The sequence below is a fragment of the Trachemys scripta genome, chromosome 4 (assembly GCF_013100865.1).
Source record: "Trachemys scripta elegans isolate TJP31775 chromosome 4, CAS_Tse_1.0, whole genome shotgun sequence".
Classification (NCBI taxonomy): domain Eukaryota; kingdom Metazoa; phylum Chordata; order Testudines; family Emydidae; genus Trachemys; species Trachemys scripta.
The window spans coordinates 49,030,436-49,055,161 of record NC_048301.1 but is presented as its reverse complement, the minus strand read 5'-3'; the positions used below and the strand labels follow the sequence as shown (position 1 = coordinate 49,055,161).

The window sequence follows — 24,726 nt, the reverse complement described above, 5'->3', positions numbered from 1 at the left end:
ATAATGATGTGGAAAAATGCATATGAAGAAAGAATGAAAAGATTTGGATTGTTTGCTGCAGAAATGAGACAAATAAGAAGGGACATAATAAAACACACAAAATAAAGATGGTAGTTCAGGAGCTTCTGTTGTGTCTGTTTCAGAACACTAGAACAGGGATGACATTCAATGAAATTAACAGGTGGCAAATTCAAAACTGATAAAAAGAAATACTTTCCCCACAATACATAATTAGACTGTGAAACTCTTTGCTGAAGGAAGTCAGTGAGCCAAGAATTTAGCAAGATTAAAAAAGAGATCAGACACTGAACATGCATAATAATATCTAGCGTTATAATAGTTATAGCTAGCAAAGATTTAGGAAAGCATCACACCTAATGTGTAGGGCAGGTTATCCCACATCTGCCTACGGTGTGGTTCTTACATCTCCCTCTGAAACATCTGGCGCTAGCCTCGGTTGGAAACAGAATACTGAACTAGACAGAACTTGAGTCTGACCCAAGTTGGCAGTGCCTATGTTCCAACATGCTTAAATGTTTAGACTGGGCTCTGCTAGTGCAGACACCTGAATCCCAATGAAGTCAATGGAGTAGAGTCCACACATACATTTTGTGCACTATTTTAGGTCCTAATTAAGCAATGCACACACTTAAAGTCAAAGTGCACACTTAACTTCAATGTGCTTAAGTCCATTGCTATTCAGCAAAACAGATTGAATGGAGATGGACTAAAGCATGTACTTAAATGCCTTACTGAACTGGTGCCTTGGGTTCTTGTTCTGTTTCCTTAAAAGAAAAAAAAAATCTCTGAAGCTTAACTGCAGGAACTTGGGAGGAACAGCTACTGAAGATCAGCACAACCAGTCCATTTATTATGATTATATTATACATAAGCACTACCATATAGGAGACCTGGGTTCAATTCCATGTCCTGATCTCTTGACTTAATCTGATCCTGCAAGCAAATTGCTTGTAAAACTCCCTGAACTGTTAAAGGCAAAGAATGCAGAAGGGAGCAAATTCAACCCAAGGAGCAAACTAATTTTCCTCACAAATAGTGCCTCTCAGAGCCAAACCATGCCATGTCCAAGCTCTTTTCTCGTCATTCTGAAAGATGACAATCACTGGATTGAATGTAACAAAAGGCCATCACCACCCAACATTAATCCTTATGATTGAACAGGAGAGCCAGTGACTGTTTCCAAAAGAAGATCATCATCCCTTTGGGCTGGCAGGATGGTGACCATGACACAAGGACTCAATAGAAGAGAGCAAGTAAGTGGGAAAAGGGGTTGGTAGCTGCAAAGGATAGGAATTGCTGGATTTATAGTTTGTACAGTATGATAGGTATGAATAGTATTTTACATAAATACAGTGACAGGACTCTGTTTCAAGGAAATTATGATCTAAATTAGACCTAACTCAGCAACATATGAAAAAAGCTGGGTTATGGGAGCATGAAAATAACAACAGTGAAAGGTAACAAGATAAGATAGATACATATTTTATGTAATTATATTATTTTAAAAAGAATCTAACAAGGTTTGGTGACTGTGAAAAATGAAGTCTGGGGTGATGGTCAGATGCTACGAGAGATAAACACTACCTTCCTATTTTGTGTTTCTGTAGTTTACAAGATGACTTTTGGACAAAGATGATATGGCACATTTCCCTTTGGAGCACATTTTTACAGCTGAATTATAAATTCCAACATTGAGGCTCTAGACCTTGCCCCAACATTTATCCAACAGAGAAAGTTATGTAGTAAGTACATGTTACTCTATGATGATCATCATCATCTTTTCATTTAATCTTCCCTTGTAACGAAATCACATATTGGTATCGACCACATCCTACCTTCAGGAGAGCAGACTGACGGAATGTCAGAGAGGATAACTAATGCTGCTGATACCAATCTACTTCCACTCTCTGACAACAACTGAGGTTTTCCAGCTTTAACTGCAGGGCTACCAGTTACTTTAGGATTAAGCTGGGGGAGCTGCCTCACTAGAATGCAAACACACAACTCCAGAGTCGCAAAGACTAATGACTTTCCAGGCACCAGTCCTCCTGTGTCTTTGCCTTCTCCAAACTCTGGCAAGGTCTCCTTTTCTGCAGCACCATCATCAACTATAACGAAAAGAAGAAATAAGAACATTAAGCATGTAGTGTTTTGTTGACAAAAGTTTACTTCTTGAAGCTTTGTCATATCGGCAGGGGATAATTTACAGTTCTAAATTCTAATGCAGCACAGTGTTAAAAGTTCTGATAGAGAACAACTGTAGTTTGAAATAAATTTATAAGGATGCACTCACCTCAACTGAATGTGGTGGGTCTTTGTCGGCAGGAGAAAGGGATGTTGCTCCATTAAGGGTCCTTTGGGTTACGAGGGAGGAGAAAGAGGGATGGACTTACCTAAGTAAAGCCAAGGGGGCAACAGGAAGAGGCCAGACCAGCTGGGGGCACTGACCACCATGTACACAGGGGAGAGGGGTATTTATTCCTCTATGCATTCCAGAAGGAACTCTCTCTTTCTCTCTTATCAGTCACTCCAGGAGCTAAATTGTCTGAAGATTTCTTCCTCACTGAGCATGCTCCAATCCGTCACAGCTCCCACATAGGAACAAACTGTGCATTCATCCCCCAGAGAATGACTGAACATGCTCCAGCCTAAGGCTACAGAAGCAAAGCTGGGCTTCCAATAGAATTGCTGGTCCTGGCTGCTGCGGGCTGTGGTGGGGCTGAGAACAGGGAGCTTCTCTCCTCTGTGCTTTCAATTATCCCCCTGCTGGCATTCAGGCAGCATAGAGATGTAAGCCACCTGACTCAAGTGCAGCGGGGACAAGAGCTGAATCAGAGGGAAGGAATGGAGTAGATTGGGACAAAGTGTCTAGTGAGAGTTGGACTGGAAGGGAGGGGAAGAAAAACAAACTATCATGAAGAGCTGGGGAAGGGGAAGGGGAAGTGGGAGAGACTGGGCATGGAGACTGGGCATGGAGACTGGGAGCCACTGCGGGAAGGGAGGCTGTGATTAGCTGGGCAAGGAGACAGGGTGTTAGAGAGGGATACATTTTTTTGTGTGTGTGAGGGGGGGAAAGGTGCAGGTTGGGAAATGAAAGAGATTTTACAAGGAACTGTGGGGAGACCAATGGGATTGGTTGGGCAAGGAGACTAGGACAAGGAGCCAGGAAGGGGGGAGGGGGGAATTGGGCCAAGAGCCGGGGAAGGATAGGGACTGAGATGGATGAGGAGCCCAAGGATGGAGACTGGGATTGGTAGCCAGTGGAGGAGACAGGATGGGAGGGAGAGAGATTAGATGAAGAGATAGGAGAGGGGAAATGAGACTGGCACTGGACCCCAGATGACAAGACTAGGACTTGCTGGGCAAGATGACTAGGAGAATGGGACTAGAACGAGGAGCCAAAGTAGGGAAGAAACAAGACTAGGACAGAGGCAAGTCTGTGAGGAGAAGGACCAACAGGTGGTAGGCTCTGAAACCATGAGAGAACCCTTCTCCAGAGTGTGGAATGAAACCCAAGATTCCTGAGTCCCTCTGCTGTCAGATATTGCAAATATCTGTGAAACCCACTGGTAAACTGCACCTCGTCCCCTTCTAGAGTAGTCCACAGAGAGGATGCCAACCAACTACTGCTAACAGTTACTCTGTTAACTCAAGTGGCAGAGATCTCCAAGGTGGATCTCAAGATTCAACCTTGCTGATGAACCAGCTGGAGAACAGTACAATGCCACGTGATGGAATTGCTGATTTTTCAGATGGCTTTTTTAAAAAAACCTAAGAAATTCTACACAAAAACCTCCTAAAATCATCAAAGTAGCAAAATCAAGCACCTCAGCAGGTCTTTTCATAACATCGAGTGGTCTATCCATCCAGATGTAAGAAACAATATCTTCCAATGGTGGGGAGTTACTTACATCGGCTGTTGGTTGCAATTCTTGTCAATTTCATGGCTCCCCATGCTGGAACTAGCTCCAGCAAGAGCAGGGGTCTCAAACTCAAATGACCAGGAGAGCCACATGAGGACTAGTGCATTGGCCTGAGGGCCGCATTTATTGACACCTCCCCCCTGCTGCCCTTGGCTCCGTCCCCAATCCACCCCTTCCATGAGGCCCCGCCCCTACCCCACCTCTTCCCACCCTTTCCCTGCCCCCATTCCAACCCCTTCCCCAAGGTTCCATTGCTCCAGATTTTGAGGAGGACCTTGTGACTCAGCGGTATGGGAGGGAACGCACAGAACAGGCAGTCCTTCCATGGAAGGAAAAACGCATCTGCCAACGAATTCGGGCTGTTGTTTAGGAAGGAGCAGAATTGTAGGCACTTCCTGTTGGCCCTTGTGGTGAACAGATCCATCTGGTGAACTCCCCACTGCTGGAAGATATTATTTATTACATCCTGGCAGACAGACCATTCATGGTTGTGAAAAGACCTGCTGAGGTGGTCTGCTAGTTCGTTCTGCAACCCGGAAGATAGGACGCTGCCAGTACAGAGTGTCCTATGCAGAACTCCCAGAGCTTGAGGGCTTCCTGACATAGGGGAGAGGAGCATGCTCCCCTCATCTGTTGATATAAAACATTACTGTTGTATTGTCTGTCAGGACTGATATGTACTTTCCCTCCAGGAGAGGCCGAAAGGTTTAACATGCCAGCCGGACTGCCCTGAGCTCCCTTAAATTGATGTGAAGCATCAGTTCCTCCTGAGACCAGAGGCCCTGAGTTCTGTACTTCCCAAAGTGTGCCCCTCACCCCATGGCCGAGGCGTTGGTGGTCAGACTAGGGATGGACGGGGTTTGGAAAATGCGACCCCTGTGCACACCAAGTCGAGCCACCAGTGAAGAGACTTGAGAACATCCGGTGGAAGGTAACCACCATGTCTAGACTGTGCCTGCTTGGTCGATACACCGATGCCAGCCAAGCTTGGAGAGGTCTGAGTCGGAGACTCGCATGTTGCACTACATACGTGCAAGATCCCATGTGACCTAGGAGTTTTAAGCAACTCCTTACTGTGGTTATAGGGAATTGTTTGAGGTCCTGTATGATGTTGTGAATGGCCTGGAAGTGGGACTGGGGCAGGAACGCTCTGACCTGTGCTGAGTCTAGCACTGCCCTTATGAACTCTATTCTCTGAGTAGGGGTGAGCGTTGACTTTTGAGTGTTTAGGAGGAGGCCCAATGCCTTGAAGGTGGATCTTATGAGGGAGACATGTTGTCATAACTATAAAGGGAAGGGTAACAGCTGTCCTGTGTACAGTACTATAAAATCCCTCCTGGCCAGAGACTCCAAAATCCTTTTCCCTGTTAAGAGAAGGGTTCAATGGGCAAACAAAGGTAAAGGGAATTTACAAGCTGAATTGTTTTTTTTTTTCTTTTTACATCCTAGGGAGTAGCTAGTTAGAAAGTCTCTGTTAACTCAGCAGCAGCCAGAGCTGAGAGCTTCCCAGTTTCAGTCAACTGCAGAGGGGGTGACCCAGCACAAGAAAACAGGAAAATGACTACAAAAGAAGAAAAAGCCAAAGAGGAGGCCCACAAGAGAGCTATGGAGCTGAAAGAAAAAGAAAGGAAGCATGAACTGGAAGTAGCAAAGGCTAAGCAGGATGCACCAGGCAATCCTAACAACCCCCCTCCAGGTACCACTTCCCATCCCAGAAAATTCCCCACCTACAAGGCAGGCGATGATACTGAGGCCTTCTTAGAAAATTTTGAAAGGGCCTGCCTTGGATACAGCATCGCTGCAGACCAGTACATGGTAGAGCTGAGGCCGCAGCTCAATGGACCCTTAGCAGAGGTGGCGGCTGAAATGCCTAAGGAACACATGAACAGTTATGAACTTTTTAAAAACAAGGCCAGACTCAGAATGGGGCTAACACCCGAGCATGCCCGTCGGCGGTTCAGAGCCCTAAAGTGGAAACCCGATGTGTCATTTACCCGTCATGCCTACCACATTGACAAAAATTGTGATGCCTGGGTGTCAGGAGCAAATGTTAAATCTCTGGAAAATCTGCTTTCCCTAGTAAAAATGGAGCAGTTTTTAGAGGGTGTTCCTGAGGAAATAGAAAGGTACATCCTAGATAGGAAGCCCAAAACTGTAACTGAGGCGGGGGAGATTGGAGCCAAATGGGTGGAGGTGGCAGAAAAGAAAAAAACTAGTAGCAGTTGGAGCGAATATCAGAAGGGGCAAGCCAAAACAAAACCTTACCACCAGGGACCACCCAAGGCCCTACCCACACCCCAAGGGAAACCCCAGACGCCTTCTCACCCCACCACACCAGTCTCCACCAACCAACATCGTCCCGGTGATACCTTAGCAGGGCGATGTTTTAAATGTAATGAACTGGGACATATAAAGGCTCACTGCCCCAAGAACCCCAACCGATTACAGTTCATTACACCCCAATCACACCAAAGATCCCCAAACCCAGATGCCTCTCTCATACCCTCGGAGCGAAGGGAAACCTTGAGAGTGGGCGGAAAGAAGGTTACCGCTTGGAGGGACACTGGGGCTCAAGTGTCAACTATCCACCAATCCCTAGTGGACCCCAAACTCATCAACCCGGAGGCTACAATGACAATTCAACCTTCATGTCACAGTCTGTAACCTTGCCTACAGCCACGTTGCATGTCCAGTACAAGGGCTGGTCAGGAATGTGGACTTTTGCAGTATATGACAATTATCCCATTCCCATGCTGCTGGGGGAAGATTTGGCCAACCATGTGAAGCTAGCCAAGAGGGTAGGAATAGTCACCCGCAGCCAGGCTAAGCAAGCTTTCACCCCCATCCCTGTTCCTGAGCCGTCCACCAGGGCCCCGTCTGTGTTCCCAGAGACCCAGCCAAAGCCAGTCCCAGAACTGGAACTGGCAACGCAACCAGCACCAGAACCATTGCCAGCACTGAGTCCAGCGCTTGCAAACCCGTCTACAACTCAATGCCAGAGGGCACCAGCAAGCCTGACTTGGCGGAAGCAGCAGATAACCCTACCCAAGAGGCTCAGCCAGAGCCTGAGATACCACATAATGCACCAGCGGACAGTGGATCGCAGTCAGTGGAAACAGCCCCAGCACCTGCATCGCTTCCAGAGGGACCAAGCCCCAGTCCACAGTCCAAGGAGGAACTGATGTCTCCAGCATCAAGGGAACAGTTCCAGGCCGAGCAGGAAGCAGATGACAGCCTTCAGAAAGCTTGGGCGGCGGCGCGGAGCACCCCACCGCCTCTCAGCTCTTCGAACCGATCCCGGTTTGTTGTAGAACAAGGACTTTTATACAAGGAGACTCTTTCTGGTGGGCACCAGGAAGATTGGCATCCTCAAAGACAGTTGGTAGTTCCCACTAAGTATCGGGTAAAGCTCTTGAGCTTAGCCCATGATCATCCCAGTGGCCATTCTGGGGTGAACAGAACCAAAGACCGGTTGGGGAAGTCCTTCCACTGGGAGAGAATGGGCAAGGACGTTGCTAAATATGTCCGGTCTTGTGAGGTGTGCCAACGAGTGGGAAAGCCCCAAGACCAGGTTAAAGCCCCTCTCCAGCCACTACCCATAATTGAGGTCCCATTTCAGCGCGTAGCTGTGGATATTCTGGGTCCTTTCCCAAAGAAGACACCCAGAGGAAAGCAGTACGTACTGACTTTCATGGATTTTGCTACCCGATGGCCGGAAGCAGTACCCTTAAGCAACACCATGGCTAAAAGTGTGTGCCAGGCATTAACAGACATTTTTGCCAGGGTAGGTTGGCCCTCCGACATCCTTACAGATTCGGGAACTGTGCATAACTGGCTGGATAACCGTACTCAGAGAGTTGTTATTAATGGTTCCCAATCCTGCTGGAAAGGCGTAACGAGTGGGGTACCGCAGGGGTCTGTTTTGGGACCGGCTCTGTTCAATATCTTCATCAACGACTTAGATATTGGCATAGAAAGTACGCTTATTAAGTTTGCGGATGATACCAAACTGGGAGGGATTGCAACTACTTTGGAGGACAGGGTCATAATTCAAAATGATCTGGACAAATTGGAGAAATGGTCTGAGTTAAACAGGATGAAGTTTAACAAAGACAAATGCGAAGTGCTCCACTTAGGAAGGAAAAATCAATTTCACACATACAGAATGGGAAAAGACTGTCTAGGAAGGAGTACGGCAGAAAGGGATCTAGGGGTTATAGTGGACCACAAGCTAAATATGAGTCAACAGTGTGATGCTGTTGCAAAAAAAGCAAACATGATTCTGGGATGTATTAACAGGTGTGTTGTGAGCAAGATACGAGAAGTCATTCTTCCGCTCTACTCTGCTCTGGTTAGGCCTCAGCTGGAGTATTGTGTCCAGTTCTGGGCGCCGCATTTTAAAAAAGATGTGGAGAAATTGGAAAGGGTCCAGAGAAGAGCAACAAGAATTATTAAAGGTCTTGGGAACATGAAGGAAGGCTGAAAGAATTGGGTTTGTTTAGTTTGGAAAAGAGAAGACTGAGAGGGGACATGATAGCAGTTTTCAGGTATCTAAAAGGGTGTCATGAGGAGGGAGAGAACTTGTTCACCTTAGCCTCTAAGGATAGAACCAGAAACAATGGGTTTAAACTGCAGCAAGGGAGGTCTAGGTTGGACATTAGGAAAAAGTTCCTAACTGTCAGGGTGGTTAAACACTGGAACAAATTGCCTAGGGAGGTTGTGGAATCTCCGTCTCTGGAGATATTTAAGAGTAGGTTAGATAAATGTCTATCAGGGATGGTCTAGACAGTATTTGGTCCTGCCATGCGGGCAGGGGACTGGACTCGATGACCTCTCGAGGTCCCTTCCAGTCCTATAATCTATGAATCTATGAAAACTAATTTCCTGGCAGGGACCATGGAAAACCTGTGGGAAGCTCATGGGGTGAATCACTTGGTTGCCACCCCTTACCACCATGAAACCAATGGCCTGGTGGAGAGGTTTAATGGAACTTTGGGGGCCATGATACGTAAATTTGTAAATGAACACTCCAATGATTGGGACCTAGTGCTGCAGCAGTTGCTTTCTGCCTACAGGGCTGTACCACATCCCAGTTTAGGGTTTTCACCATTTGAACTTGTGTATGGCCGCGAGGTTAAGGGTCCATTACAGTTGGTGAAGCAGCAATGGGAGGGGTTTACGCCTTCTCCAGGAACTAACATTCTAGACTTTGTAAGCAACCTACAAAGCACCCTCCGACACTCTTTAGCCCTTGCTAAAGAAAACCTAAAGAATGCTCAGGAAGAGCAAAAGGCCTGGTATGATAAACATTCCAGAGAACGGTCCTTCAAAGTAGGAGACCAAGTCATGGTCTTAAAGGCGCTCCAGGCCCATAAAATGGAAGCATCGTGGGAAGGACCATTCACGGTCCAGGAGCGCCTAGGAGCTGTTAACTATCTCATAGCCTCCCCCACCTCCAACATAAAGCCTAAGGTATACCATGTTAATTCTCTTAAGCCCTTTTATTCCAGAGAATTAAACGTTTGCCAGTTTACAGCCCAGGAAACAGATGACGCGGAGTGGCCTGAAGGTGTCTACTACGAAGGAAAAAAGGATGGTGGCGTGGAAGAGGTGAACCTCTCCACGACCCTTGGACGTCTGCAGCGACAGCAGATCAAGGAGCTGTGCACAAGCTTTGCACCAATTTTCTCAGCCACTCCAGGATGGACCGAACGGGCATACCACTCCATTGACACAGGTAATGCTCACCCTATTAGAACCCCACCCTACCGGGAGTCACCTCATGCCAAAACCGCTATACAAAGGGAGATCCAGGACATGCTACAGATGGGTATAATCCGCCCCTCTAAGAGTGAATGGGCATCTCCAGTGTTCCCAAACCAGATGGGGAAATACGCTTTTGCGTGGACTACCGTAAGCTAAATGCTGTAACTCGTCCTGACAACTATCCAATGCCACGCACAGATGAGCTATTGGAGAAATTGGGACATGCCCAATTCATCTCTACTTTGGACTTAACCAAGGGGTACTGGCAAGTACCACTGGATGAACCCGCTAAGGAAAGGTCAGCCTTCGTCACCCAGGCAGGGGTGTATGAATTCAACGTACTCCCTTTTGGGTTGCGAAATGCACCCGCCACCTTCCAAAGACTTGTAGATGGTCTCCTAGCAGGGCTGGGAGAATCTGCAGTTGCCTACCTCGATGATGTGGCCATTTTTTCTGATTCATGGGCAGAGCACCTGGAGCACCTGGAAAAAGTTTTCGAGCGCATCCAGCAGGCAGGACTAACTGTTAAGGCTAAAAAGTGTCAAATAGGCCAAAACAGAGTGACTTACCTGGGGCACCAGGTGGGTCAAGGAACTATAAATCCCCTACAGGCCAAAGTGGATGCTATCCAAAAGTGGCCGGTTCCAAAGTCTAAGAAACAGGTCCAATCCTTCTTAGGCTTGGCTGGATATTATAGGCGATTTGTACCCCACTACAGCCAAATCGCCGCCCCGCTGACAGACCTAACCAGAAAGAAACAGCCAAATACAGTTCAGTGGACTGATGAGTGTCAAAAGGCCTTTAACCAGCTTAAGGCAACACTCATGTCTGACCCTGTGCTAAGGGCCCCAGACTTTGACAAACCGTTCCTAGTAACCACAGATGCGTCCGAGCGAGGCATGGGAGCAGTTTTAATGCAGGAAGGACCGGATCAAGAATTCCATCCTGTCGTGTTTCTCAGTAAGAAACTGTCTGAGAGGGAAAGCCATTGGTCAATCAGCGAAAAGAAATGCTATGCCATTGTGTACACGCTAGAAAAGCTACGCCCATATGTTTAGGGACGGCGTTTCCAACTACAAACAGACCAGGCTGTGCTACAGTGGCTTCATACCGCCAAGGGAAATAACAAAAAACTTCTTCGGTGGAGTTTAGCTCTCCAAGATTTTGATTTTGAAATACAACACATTTCGGGAGCTTCTAACAAAGTGGCTGATGCACTCTCCTGGGAAAGTTTCCCAGTTAACTGGTTAACAATTGTTCGTGGAATGAAACATATTGTTAGTTTTTATATAATCAGTAGTATGTCTAAAGGTACAGGTGTCTTATTAACTCTGTTTTCTCCTAGAACTCCAGGAAGAAATCACAGCCAGTGTGGAACCGAACGTCCAACACTATCTGTGATTTGGGGGGCGTGTCATAACTATAAAGGGAAGGGTAACAGCTGTCCTGTGTACAGTACTATAAAATCCCTCCTGGCCAGAGACTCCAAAATCCTTTTCCCTGTAAAGGGTTAAGAAGCTCAGGTAACCTGGCTGGCATCTGACCTAACGGACCAATAAGGGGACAAGATACTTTCAAATCTTGGGGCGGGGGAGGCTTTTGTTTGTGTTCTTTGTTTGGGAGTGTGTTCGTTCTCGGGACTGAGAGGGACCAGACATCAATCCAGGTTCTCCACATCTTTCTAAACAAGTCTCTCCTATTTCAAACTTGTACGTAAATAGCCAGGCAAGGCGTGTTAGTTTTCCTTTGTTTTCTCAACTTGTAAATGTACCTTTTACTAGAGTGTTTATCTTTGTTTGCTGTACTTTGAACCTGAGACTAGAGGGGAGTCCTCTGAGCTCTTTAAGTTTGATTACCCTGTAAGGTTAATTTCCATACTGATTTTACAGAGATGATTTTTACCTTTTTCTTTAATTAAAAGCTTTCTTTTTAGAACCTGATTGATTTTTCCTTGTTTTAAGATCCAAGGGGTTTGGATCTTGATTCACCAGGAGTTGGTGGGAGGAAGGAGGGGGGATGGTTAATTTCTCCTTCTTTTAAAATCCAAGGGGTTTGGATCTGTATTCACCAGGGAATTGGTGAAGGTTTTTCAAGACTTCCCAGGGAGGGAAAAATTGAAATGGTGGCAGCGGAACCAGAGCTAAGCTGGTAGTTAAGCTTAGAAGTTTTCATGCAGGCCCCTACATTTGTACCCTAAAGTTCAAAGTAGGGATCCAGCCTTGACACATGTTGATCCACTTGTGTTCTAGACCGATCCTTGACTAGTCAGTCGTCTAGGAAATACCTGAAATTGCCTTTTCCACAGAAAAGTGGCCATGACCGACACACATTTGGTAAACACCCGAGGTGCCGATGATAAGGTATTACAGTATTACCGTTCGGCCTAAGAAATGCTTGTGGGGCGGAATTATGGAAATGTGAAGTATGTGTCCTTCAAATTGAGGACGGCATGTCAATCTCCTGGATCCAGGGACGGGATGATAGTGGCCAAAGAGACCATTCAAAACTTTAGTTTCTTCACGAACCTGTTGAAATTGCGCAGATTCAAGATGGGCCTGAGGCCCCCTTTTACTTTCGGTATTAGGAAATACCAGGAGTAAAACCCCTTTCCTTTAAACTCTGGCGGAACCTCCTCGACAGCCCCCACTGATAGGAGGGTTTGTACCTCCTAGACGAGAAGTTGCTTGTGTGAGGGGTCCCTGAAGAGGGATGGGTAAGGGGTGTTGCGGGGGGGATAAGGAAAATTGGAGAGAATATCCCATCTCTACCAAGTGCAGGACCCAATGGTCTGAGGTGATTTGGGACCACGCTCAGTAGAAATGGGATAGATATTCTGAAAACGGGAGAGAAGGATCCAGTTGAGAGGTTGGTATAATGCCCTGGGGTGCATCCTCAAAAGGTCTGCGTAGGGCCTGGTGGCTGCCCATATGACCCAGACTCCCTGTTATTCGGAGGTTGGGGTTGGTGATGACAGTTCTGGTTTCTGGGATGCCTATGGTTCTGATCCTGCCTAAACTGCCCGACATGTTCGTGTCGTGGGTTGAGGCCTAAATTGTCTACTCTGGGTGGCAGGGGTGTGCAGACTCAGTGATCTTAGAGTGGCTCGGGAGTCTTTCAGACTGTGGAGTCTCAAGTCCGTTTTCTCAGAAAATAATGTGGCCCCCCTCAAACAGTAGGTCCTGAATTTTCTGTTGGGACTCCCCAGGGAGACCTGAGGCCTGCAGCCATGAGCAATGGTGCATTGCAATGCCTGAAGACATCGTCTGCGTTGCAGAGTGGGCCAAGTCTAATGCCGCTTGCAGTGACATCCTGGAGACCGTGTTGCTCTCATCCACAAGAGCCGAGAATTCCGGCTTAGAATCTGGTGGGAAAAGGTCCAAGAATTTGGACACTGCATCCCATGACGAAGTTATAACGGCTAAGGAGCGCGTCCTGGTTTGCAATACGAAGCTGGAGCCCTCTGGTGGAATATATCTTCATCCCAAAGAGGTCTAGCTTCGTTGCGTCCTTAGCTTGGGAGGTAGGCCCTTGCTGCCCTTGCCTTTCCCTCGCATTAACAGCCGCTACCACCAATGAGTCTGTCAGGGGGTGGGTAAACAAGTATTCATTGACCGTGGAGGGCACAAAGTACTATCTCTCAACTTCGTCAGCGGTAGGAGCCAGAAAGGATGGTGTTTGCCACAGGATTCATGTGTTCTCCAGAAAAGTCTTTATCAGGGGAAGGGGCATCCTGGTGGGTCCTGCCAGGGATAAAATGTCCACCATTGGGTCTGACACCTTGGTGATCTCCTCCATCTGTACCCTGAGGTTCTGAGCAACCCGCCTCAGAAGTTCAAGGTGGGCTCTGCTGTCAGGAAGGGGAGGCTCTGAGGATGTTCCTGCCACTTCCTCATCTGGAGACGAAGAGGAGGAGCCCAGAACATGGGAGGGCCCCTCCTGCCCATCTGGCTCCTCAAAATGCTGAGGCTCCACCCCCAAGTTGTAGTCCATTTTGGTGCGGGCCCTGGTACCATCCGTGATACTGAGTGTAGCCACGGTGCCGAGTCTGTTGCCGGTGCTGGGTGCAGTACCAATTGTGGCGGTAGCGGTGGCTGATGCCCAGGAAAAATCCCTGGCCCTAGACACAGTCCTTCTCTCAGACGTGACTGAAAAGGAGCATACTGAAGTGGACTCCTGGGACTGGTGGTAAGCCCACGGGGTCCAAAAGGGCTACTGGGTCGGCATCTGAGCTGGTACCCCCCACTGTTGTGGCCACGGTACCGGGGAGAAAGTTTGGGTCATCCCCGCTGACAGGGAGAGCCAGCGGCTACAGTGTTGGCTTCTCTGGGACATGTATGAGTCAGTGCCCGCCACTGCTGGGAATCGGTGCCAGGGCGATGTAGATCATTGCCAAGTCATAGCTGTCTTGCCCTTGGCCTCTGAGTCGTTTGGGGCCTTGGACTGGTGCTGTGACACTGTGATCTGGGGAGTGTGGACCTGTCAATGTTATTAGATCCCACACTGCCTCATAAGTCTTGGGTGTGGAAGGGAGGTTCACATCCTCCACCTGGGTCTCCTCTGGTGGCACCAGACTCAACGGTCCCTCTCATGGGCCTGGAGTCGACGGTGCCAGCTGTTGAGCTGGAGGGGAGGTATGGTCTTGCACCAGTTTCCCTCCCTTGGGTTCATGTTCCCATGCTCGGGAAGTGGAGCGCCCTCTATCAGTCTTCCTGTGCTTCTTCTTCGGGACGGGAAACTGTGAGCAGTGCCAAGATTGATCCCATGCCGTGCTTGGCGCCGGGGAGTGCCGGTGCCGAGGGTCTCTGACCCCAGAGTCCTTTCTCAGCACCTCCTGGACCGAAGCCAGCACGCTGTGCACCGACACTGAGGAGCCCAGTGCCATACCCATGGGGCTTGACTCAGACTGAGGGCGGAGAGCTGCTTCCATTAGCAGCAACTTTAGTCTGTGATCCCTCTCCTTCTTCATGCAGGGGTGAAAGCTCTGACAGATCTTGCACCTGTCTGCTTCATGAGACTCCCCCAAGCACTTTAGACAAGCTGAGTGTGGGTCACTCTTGGGCACAGGCTTCTGGCAAACCACGCACGGCTTAAACCCCTGGGTCTCAGGCATGCCCTGGGCTCAGGAGAGGGATGTGGAAGCAGGGGAGGGAAACACCCCCCAGTGCCCCAAGTCCAGATGTCTAACTAACTAAAACAAATTTTTAAACTATCTTTAACTATTTACAGAAAATACACTAGAGGATCGCTCACTGAAGTCGAGAAGAAACGCCCCTTTCACTATCACGGACTGTAAGAAGGACATGGAGACGGTGGGTTGGCAGGGCCCTATATGCAGCGCCATGAAGGTGTGACTCCAGGGGGCTCCAGAGCCAACCCAGTGGGTGCTGCTAGGGGAAAAACCTTCCAGTGAACTGTGCACGTGGCATGCACACACCTAATTGAAATCGATATGAGCAAGCACTCGAAGAAAAAATGTTTTGGTACAAAATTCTGTGCATATGTACTAATTATATAGGAAATAAAATTTGGTTTCATTCCACATCTAAACAGAAGAAAAACCTGTAATTTAATTATAATGAATGTTAAAGGGTATATCTAATCCAGGAGAAAATGCTTAATTCAACGGCTGTACTCAATGCTGTTAGGAGCTGGATGAGTAACTTGATCACAGTTGCTTTATTTAAAAACTTATATTGCCACATGAGGAAAAAGCTGATGCTTCCTGTGTTGCAAATTCACAACTGGCCTATTGAGTCTTGCGTGGCCTGATTTTCTAAAGTACCGAATATCTTTAGCTCCCAATTGAAGTCAACGAGATTAGTGACTTCTTAGCACCTTTGACAAATAAAGCCACTAATCTACAGATTATAGATGGAATAAGTTTGGTCATGAAAAGTTTATACAGTATATTGTAGAACAGTATGTTACATACCTTCTGCACTTCTCCGTTTTTCTCTCACATGTTCTTGAGCTGCAAAAAGAATCTGTCGGACTACTTCAAGAGTAGCAAGCTGAATATCAGGCGATTCTCTGGTTAGTATCAGTCGATGCAGAACATTCAACAACTCCACACCAAGCTCCTGTAGCAAGAGAAATGTTCAAAGTCTTGATATTCACATTCATTTACTTATTACCCACAAGCATCAGAGGTTCAGTATTCTAACGTAAATTTATACAATGCTTTGAAAATGTAACATACTACATAAACTGAACATAAACAACAGCTTGGACTGCACAATACTCTATGGTGAACTTCTATTCACCTCAGAGTGAGACGGGAGATACAAAATGAAGCTTCAAAGTAGTAGTAAGCTATTACTGTATTTGCTTTCTAGCTCCAAGTTTTCCTTTCTATGTCTTTACATAATGTCTTCAAAATACCTATGTGGACTGTGTCTAGACTGCCCATTCCACAGAGTCATTGCTTAAGATGCGAGTACAAAGTCATCCGTGATAAACAGATTGAGGACGACTGTGTAAATATAAAACTGTAATAAGATGGTATACATTTTTGTCAGAGTCTTGTGAACTATATTCTCATTGCATTTATTTGCTCATTTCTAATTAGGAGCAGCTGAAAATCATTGCTTTTTTTTTCTTTTTATCTATCTAATGTTTTTGCCAAAGCACAGATGCTCCCCTACATATTAATTGTCTAACCTCAAGTACTTGATGTCTGAAATGTTACTGTTTCAATGCATAAAATTAAAACAGAAGGAATTAATGCAATTTTTTTTTAACTCCACAGAGTCATTTTATTGAAAGCCTCCCTCTACCTTCACCTAAACCGACAAGCTAAATTCTGTTCCTAATTACTTCTGTGCACATGCAACCCCACTGCCTTCACACAGAAGATCAGAAGTTGAAGCTAAAAAAACCAACCCACCAATCTACACTTGTAAATTTTGGAGCATATGGTGAGAAGGACCTTTCCCCCTCAATGTTCCCAAAAATCTTAAAGGAAGGAGAGGCCTCATTGCTTACACCAAACATACATTAGTTTCCAACCTGTCAAGCGCCAAACAGGATCAGAAAGAAAAAAAAAGTAGGAAAATTAAAACAATGATTCATGAAACTAAAGATTTAAGCAGTATTATTTAAGCTACAGAAGTTATTGAATGTTCTGTATGATACGAATTCCCAACAGTAAAAGGGGAAGACAAGGTTTTCATAAGGAGGAGGTAAATTGGGGGTCTAAAAAGCAGACCGTTTTCCTTGCTTTAAGAGGCAACTGAAATGTAGAATTCCAATTAAAACAGTATGAGGAGTTCAGTTGTGCCAGCAAAACTCTTGGTTCTGGTCACAAATGTACCAGCTTTTGTGCCTTCTTCAAACAAATACTTTTTGTCATGGTTTGTGCTAGGTAAACATTTTGCATGCATTCAATTCTTTGTTAAAAAAAATCACAAGTATTACTTCACACAAATGAAGGGAGACTGCTATATCTGCTTTGCTTCCTAAGGATATATTTTTCATTTAAACTGTGCTGTACATAAACAGAGATTACAATGAGGCCAGGCTGGGATACTCTGAGTAGTTTGTGCATTTGTCATATGGCAACTAAACATGATATGTCCCTTTAATTAAACAAGGTTGGGTTTTTTGGAGGAGTATTAGTCATAATCAGAAGTAATGTGATACATATTTACTTCCAAAAGGGTAAATCATATCTATTTACAGTACTTTGAAAGATACAGTACAGCACAGTTTGCTCTTGAAATGGAAGAGGCCTTATTTTATAATGTGGTTTTGGAAACAATGGCCCAGAACAGTCAGCACTTGCCCAGGTAACGTGTTCAGGCAGGCCTCTAAAGATGTCATTTTTAAAGTTTCATTCAGAACAACAAAATAATGACTGACTGGTTAATACGTACACAATGCCAGATGGATAAAAGAGCAACACTTTTTTGATGGGTGGGTAGAATTTGTACTTTAAAGGATACAATAAAAATTAATACTTACAGAAAATATTATCCCCCTAGATTGTAGATATCAGAACTAGGATGTCAAGTATCAGAGGGGTAGCCGTGTTAGTCTGAATCTGTAAAAAGCAACAGAGGGTCCCTGTGGCACCTTTAAGACTAACAGAAGTATTGGGAGCATAAGCTTTCGTGGGTAAGAACCTCACTTCTTGTCTTGCATCTGAAGAAGTGAGGTTCTTACCCACGAAAGCTTATTTCTGTTAGTCTTAAAGGTGCCACAGGACCCTCTGTTGCTTTTTACAGAACTAGGATGAAGTGTTAATTTTTGTAAAAAGAAAAACTAAATGTGGTCCTGTAATAACCCAACATTTTTCATATTTGTACTTTAAAAAAAAAAAAAAAAAAAGAGAGACTACACAGGGCATGTCTTCAATGCAAAATTAGCCGGGCTATAGCTTGGGCCAGGGGTCGGCAACAGGCGGCATGCGGGCTGATTTTGGGTGGCACGCTGCTGCCAGCCAGGATCCCGGCCTCTGGCCCCGCTCAGCCCACTGCCAGCCTGGATGGACGGAACCTGGGCCAGCAGCGGGCTGAGTGGGGCCAGCGGCCGGGACCCCAGACCGGCAGCGGGATGAGCCACTCAGCCTGCTGCAGGTCTGGGGTCCTGGCTGCTGGCCCCTTGCCAGCCGGCCCCTTGCCAGCCGGGGTCCCAACCGCTGGCCCCGTTCAGCCCACTGTTGGCCTGGATGGATGGAACCCGGACCGGTAGCAGGCTGAGTGGGGCTGGCGGCCGGGATCCTGGATGGCAGGGACTGGCAGACAGAGTCCGCTGCTGGTCTGCGGTTCCGTCTGCCGCCCACGCTGCCAGTCGGGCACGCGAAACCTTTTATTGGCACACAAAACCTTAAATTAATGAAGACTTGGCACACCACTTCTCAAAGGTTGCCGACCCCGGCTTAGGCATTGCCCCTAACCCCAGATCCATCTAGACAGAAAAACATCTAACCCAGGCTCGATGTTGGTTTAAACTCATTGTTAGCAGGCATGACTGAGGGTGAAGGTTTGGGCTCAGGGGTTTTGCTCACTGCCTACCTTGCAGTGAGAATACAGGCTAATCAAGTCTGGGTGCTGTTAATCCTCCAATCTCACAATTTTACCCTGGCTATACTTTCTCATCTAATTTCTCCCTTCTTCTGCACTGTTTAAAATATTTCTACTGCTTTTCCACACCATTTGAACAGAGATACCATCCAAGAAGTCCTCTCCCATGCTACCAGTTGGCCAGAAGCTGACACTAGCCTTCTGGTAAAGCGTCGGTATGATATCAGTAAGAACCACAAGAGCACTCCCATGAATTCATAGAGGGGCTCAGTTTAATATACCACTAAGACCCATGGAATATTTTGCTAGAAGTAGAATCCAGCAAATAGGTTAGTATAGCCCCATTGTGGACACATTCACATAGGTCTGGCATGAATAGGGCTGTGTAGTGGGGATGCCCACCCATGCTAGCCTAGGCCAGGCTAACTCTGTAGTGAAGACATATCCTCTGAAAGGATGGTTTATCTGATTAGTTTTCCCAGTTTCATTAACTTATACCCTGGGAGCTTCCTTCCTTCCAGAGACTGACATGCTGTTTCCTGACTGGAGTCAGAGAAATGACAACCTGCCATGCTACACATCTAAGTCATCTTTCAACAAACTATAACTAAGTTGCAGTCTAGCAATGATTTCTATAGTAGTCACATAGCTGGGTTTCTTTTTAATTAACTTTTAGTTTATTATTTCTTTCCAGTTCTATAAAATTTTCAATAAAACAACGTTTGGAATGCAAAATCTGAACTTTTAGGTGAGGTCAATGTACCAACACATTCAAAGAGAGCCAAAAAGTCTCAGGATCTACGAGAGAGAGAAATAACTAACTGCTACATTTTTTACCAGACAACAGAGTTTACAATCAGTGCCACAGAACAGTAAATGAAAAATCATTGTAGATTCAAGGACAGCTTAGAGATCTAAGTGATACCAGACACTGTCACAAAACCCTGGAATTTCAACTCATACTTTCTAAATTAGCATGTTACCTGATCACCACCTATTTTAGACCGAGGCCAAGGAACATCAAGAAATGCTTGCAGAGCATGTAGGCAAGCAGTAATGTTTTCCATTGCTGAATCTGATCGAGGTGAGCAGAGAAATTCCACACTTATTCCTGTAAATGGCAGGAGAAAAAACAAAAACAGGCTTTACTGAAAACCTATTTAAGATAATTTTGTAAATCAAGACAAGTACGCTGTCAATGTGCTGAAAAGCCATGGAAATAGCATATGCATCTTTTATATTCCTGTATGCCTAAGCAAATTAATCTTCAGTTGTAAACATTTTGGGCAGGGACTTGTAACAATTGGGCCTATAACTTCTTGCCTGCTTGGGAATTAACCATGAAAAGTAGGTCAAGTTATTTTTAACAAAGAATTTATAATAGGTGCAAGAAAACCAGACCAAACCCGCCCCTCCGCCCCGGGAGTAGTCCAAAAAAAAAGGCCCTCTGATATAACTCAAGGACCACATTGAGATCATACATGGTAAACAAGAAAATGTGGGTCCGGAAATTAACGAACCAAAATTAGTGTGTCAGAAACTAGGCCTAACTGATGGGCAAAATAAGAAAATCGGTTATCCCACCCATCACTCCCTTTTGGGTCATTAAAGAAAGACTTTGGGGGAAGTATGGAAGAAAAGACGGAGGCCACTGGAGTGAGCTTCATCAACATGACTGCCACCCCCACCATCTCCTGGGACAACAGGCCTTTTTAACATTGTTTAATGATGGACAGTGACTGTGTTATGGTAACATCTTTGGGACCCTATATTCCATCTAAATTAACATTATAGACCTTGTCTTCCTTTATGTATATACAGAATCTAAGGGTATGTCTACACTACCCGCTGGATCGGTGGGCAGCAATCGATCCAGCAGGGGTCGATTTATCACGTCTACCCCCGAGCGCTCTCCTGTCGACTCCTGTACTCCACTGCCACGAAAGGCGCAGGCAGAGTCGACAGGGGAGCAGCAGCAGTCGACTCACCGCAGTGAAGACACCGCGGTGAGTAGGTCTAAGTATGTTGACTTCAGCATAATGTAGCTGAAGTTGCATAACTTAGATCGATCCCCGCCCCGAGTGTAGACCAAGCCTAAGATAATGATGAACAGACAAACTTCTGGGCAATAGAACAGAAATAAATAATAATCAGCTTCAAAAATCACAGAGATAGAAGATGAAAATGTTGAGATCTGGGTCCACTAATTAGGAGGAAAATTCTTATAGGCACCCCACAGAATTTTTGCCTTAGTACGAAATTGAGAACCTGGAATGTAGTATGTGAACTCTTGACATACGGATTTACATGACAGGATGAGTTTACAGAGAAACTGTAATAATAGCTTAGAAACTTAAAGGCTATCTGAGACTTAGTATTTTTATTTCACAAAAAGGCTGAAGTTTTTAGTTAATCATGTATTTACCAAACCCACCTCACTAGCTAAATGTGGTAAAGAAGTCTATATGAACCCTGGGCCTGCTAACCGTAGACCTGAAGGAAATAACGAAACTTTTCTCTTGGGCCTCGGATGCCGAGTCTATGTTTTGCCAGGTTAAACAAAAACTTATTTAAAACTGTGGGCCATATTCCAGAGTAACTCCAATCAAGTCAGTAGCGTCACCTTGTAATTACACCATTGAATTACAAAATTGAATCTGTTCCTAAGCTCAAAGCAGAAGCACTGGTAGGTTTATGAGCATAGTAGTAAATTGGCATGTGTTCTGTTTACCTTGCATTGGATATTTTTTCCCAGCATAATCAGAAAGACAGGAAGCAATTCTGTCCCCAACACAGAAAGCAATTCTTGCCATAGGTACTTCCAACATATCAATTCTTCACCAACACAATTAAGAGCAGACAACCAAAGCATTACAGAGTGTCAACAGTATTATTTATACTAAAATGACTGTTTATAATTTAAAATCCAGACAGATTACACGATCAACCAACCCAAGATAAGATGAAATATGTCAGTATTCACATCCTCAGGAGATTTCACTGCAGCCCTGGAGGAGGAATCCTGACACATTGTAGTTGGGGTGACAGGTCTAGAGAGATTAGTTACTCCTTCATCTGGATCAACCACAAGGAAACCTGTGCTGGTGAGCCATAATGCTGTAGCGTAAAGAATTAGAGCCCAGGAGTTGTGATAGTGTGGTCTTGCATTTTCAATTGTCTCCGCAGTATAGAATGCACCACCTACAAAAAAAGAACAGTCAGAGTTTTAAATGATGTGACTATTTTCCATAGTAAATAATTTCTCTTACAGGTTTGGGATTCTTTTCTATTGTTATAATGGTATTTGTGTTTTATAACATTTCATTGTATTTCTTAATTGTTTAACAGCCAGAGCTGACCTGGTGGGTTGTGGTTAATAAATAAAATTATCAATAACAAAGCAAGTAGAATCAAGTACATTTCTTTAAGTCTTTTTTCTTCCTGTCATCTTAAAAATCCACTACTACTCCATCCCAGAGAAAACTCTATCCTAAACTTAGTCATTGATTTTGTAGTAAATAGCTGCAAAATTATAGTGTGCTGGTTCTGTATCAACTACATCTTCTTTTCTGAAAAAGTTATATACTGTGAGTAGGCACAATTCATCTGAGATGTTATTAAGCACACACACACAATTATATCGAACATGAATAAAAGTACACAGGTGCCTTCATACCTTCAACCGGAAGTTGAGAGGCATATTCTGAAGGCAAAGTTAAGAGAGCAAAATCCTGAAGTGCAGCAAGCCAGAGTTTGCTTAGGGTCCCAAGGTCTGCCTGGACTAGGTCCAGAAGTCCATCGGCTGACGAAGTAAAATCTCTGTAGCTTTCATCTGTAGAGTTTGTGATGGTCAAAGTTTGCTTGTGTGCATCACTTTGTTTTTTTTCTCTTTCAACTGCAACTATGTAAACCTGTTCAAAGATTGAGAGACAGAGCAACAGTTATAGATTTTAAAGCCAGAAGGGACTACTGTGATCACCTAGTCCAACCTCCTGCACGACACAGGCCATAGAGCTTCCTTGAATTAATTCCTGCTTCAAGTCTAATAGCCATGGTTGAACTAGGACATATCTTCCAGCAAAATACCCAGTCTTGATTTAAAGATTATCAGTGATGGAGAATCCACCACAATCCTTGGTAAGTGGTTCCAGCTGTTAGTGACTCTCACTATTAAAAATTTGCACTTTATTTCTATTCTGAATTCATCTAGCTTCAACTTCCAACCATTGGAGCTTGTTATTGATTGAAGAGCCCTCTAATATCAAATTTCTGTCCTCCTGTAGGCACTTCTACATTGTGATCAAGTTACCCCTCACCTTCTCTTTGAGAACCTAAATCAATTGAGTGCTTGAGTCTTTCACTGTAAGCAAAAGCCCTGTGTAAATCAAGATTTCACAGACTGCACAGAAATAATGAAATTAGCTCACTACTGTGATTTTTCCAAGGGGCGGGGGGAGCAGAGATGCCTGATTCCGCCTCCTTTCTGTTGAAAAAAAAATCATGGTTTGGGGCTAATTTGGCTGGTTGTGGGAGGTTAGCTTCCTGCCCAGCTGACTGGCAGGGAGGAAGATGACCATAATGTGTGGTAATTAGGAGCCTTGGCTGACCCACCCCTGCTGCCAGGCAGGCCAGGGGGAGGCATTGCAGCATCAGCTGTCAAAGAGCAGTGACCAGGATCTGGTGTACAAACAAGTGTGTGAGGCATCCATGCCCTGGCAGGGAGATTGAGGCATGAGGAGGATGGATCCTGGTCTCATCCCAATTCCCTCATGCTAGGACAGGCCTCCCTCCACCGACACCATTTCAGGGCAGGACGCTGCCCCCCCACACCCTCCACCCCACACACACTTGCTCATGTTCCAAGTGGTGATCCTGGGCTCAGCTTTCTGGACTCAGCTACTTGCCGACTGGTGCTGCAGTGTCTTCCCCCAGTCCTGTTGGTGAGGGGATGGGTCTGGGGTTCCTAATAGCTACGCGTTGCAAGTACTGCCCCACTCTCCCTACTGGCCAGACAAACGGGAAATAGCAGTGGTGGACTTAGTGTGGAGTGAGCTGGGCTAGACGGCACCACATGGTGAGACATCGACCCCTCCCGGCTCACCACCCTCCTCCAGGATGGCACCAGCCTGCTAATTCTCCATAAGCAGCTGCAGCCTTGGCAAGGAGGCAGAAGCTGGAATGGCCCGCTTCTGTCTCCCCACTGTTGGAAAAATTGCAGCAGTTGGAGAGGGAAGGGCGGGGAGAACAGAACTTAGAGTCAGTGCATGAAATTCAAAATTACTTTCCTGTGATGTTGCAGTGAACAAACATTGACACAGGACCTTAACTATAAGGCACGTCTTCCAACCCTTTAATCATTCTTGTGGCTCTTCCCTGTTCCCACTCCAATTTATCATCATCCATCTTGAATTATGGACACCAGAACCACACACAGTATTCCAGCAGCAGTCATACCAGTGACAAACACAGAGGTAATGTAACCTCTGTGCTCCTACTTGATTTACCCTTGTTAATACATTCATGCTTTTGGTTATATTTTTATAGTGGCCCATAATGTAATTAAATTTGACATCCTTGTAGTGGAGAAAATACCAAAGAAACCCACCACAGTATCATGTAACTTCAAAAAGGAGAAATACACAAAAATGAGGAAGCTAGTTAAATGAAAATTAAAAGGAACATGCACATGAGTGAAATGCCTGCAATCTGCTTGGAAACTATTTAAAACCACCATAATAGAGGCACAAACTATATGTGTACTCCAAATTAAAAAAAATAAAACACACACATTAAGAGGACCAAAAAAACCCACCACCATTGCTAAACAACAGAGTAAAAGAGATGGGTACAAACAAAAAGACATCCTTTAAAAATTGGAAGCCAAATCCTACTGAGGAAAATATGAAGAAGCATACGTCCTGGCAAGTCAAGTGTAAAAGTATAATTAGGCAGGCCAAAAAAGAATTTGAAGAGCAACTAGCAAAAGACACAAA

General features: G+C 45.5%; 1 protein-coding gene across 9 annotated transcripts in view; it reads right to left on the bottom strand.

Annotated features, from left to right (window-relative positions):
- Nucleotides 1-24,726, bottom strand: part of HEATR5A (HEAT repeat containing 5A) — a 130,996-nt gene that overhangs the window by 6,000 nt on the left and 100,270 nt on the right. For all 9 annotated transcript variants that reach the window (XM_034768715.1, XM_034768712.1, XM_034768711.1 and 6 more), the window contains 5 exons: nucleotides 22,410-22,644; nucleotides 21,686-21,934; nucleotides 19,717-19,844; nucleotides 15,643-15,790; nucleotides 1,857-2,129 (listed from right to left, as the gene is read on the bottom strand). In XM_034768715.1, coding sequence (XP_034624606.1) covers nucleotides 1,857-2,129; nucleotides 15,643-15,790; nucleotides 19,717-19,844; nucleotides 21,686-21,934; nucleotides 22,410-22,644 — 1,033 coding nt within the window. The remainder of the gene's footprint in view (nucleotides 1-1,856; nucleotides 2,130-15,642; nucleotides 15,791-19,716; nucleotides 19,845-21,685; nucleotides 21,935-22,409; nucleotides 22,645-24,726) is intronic.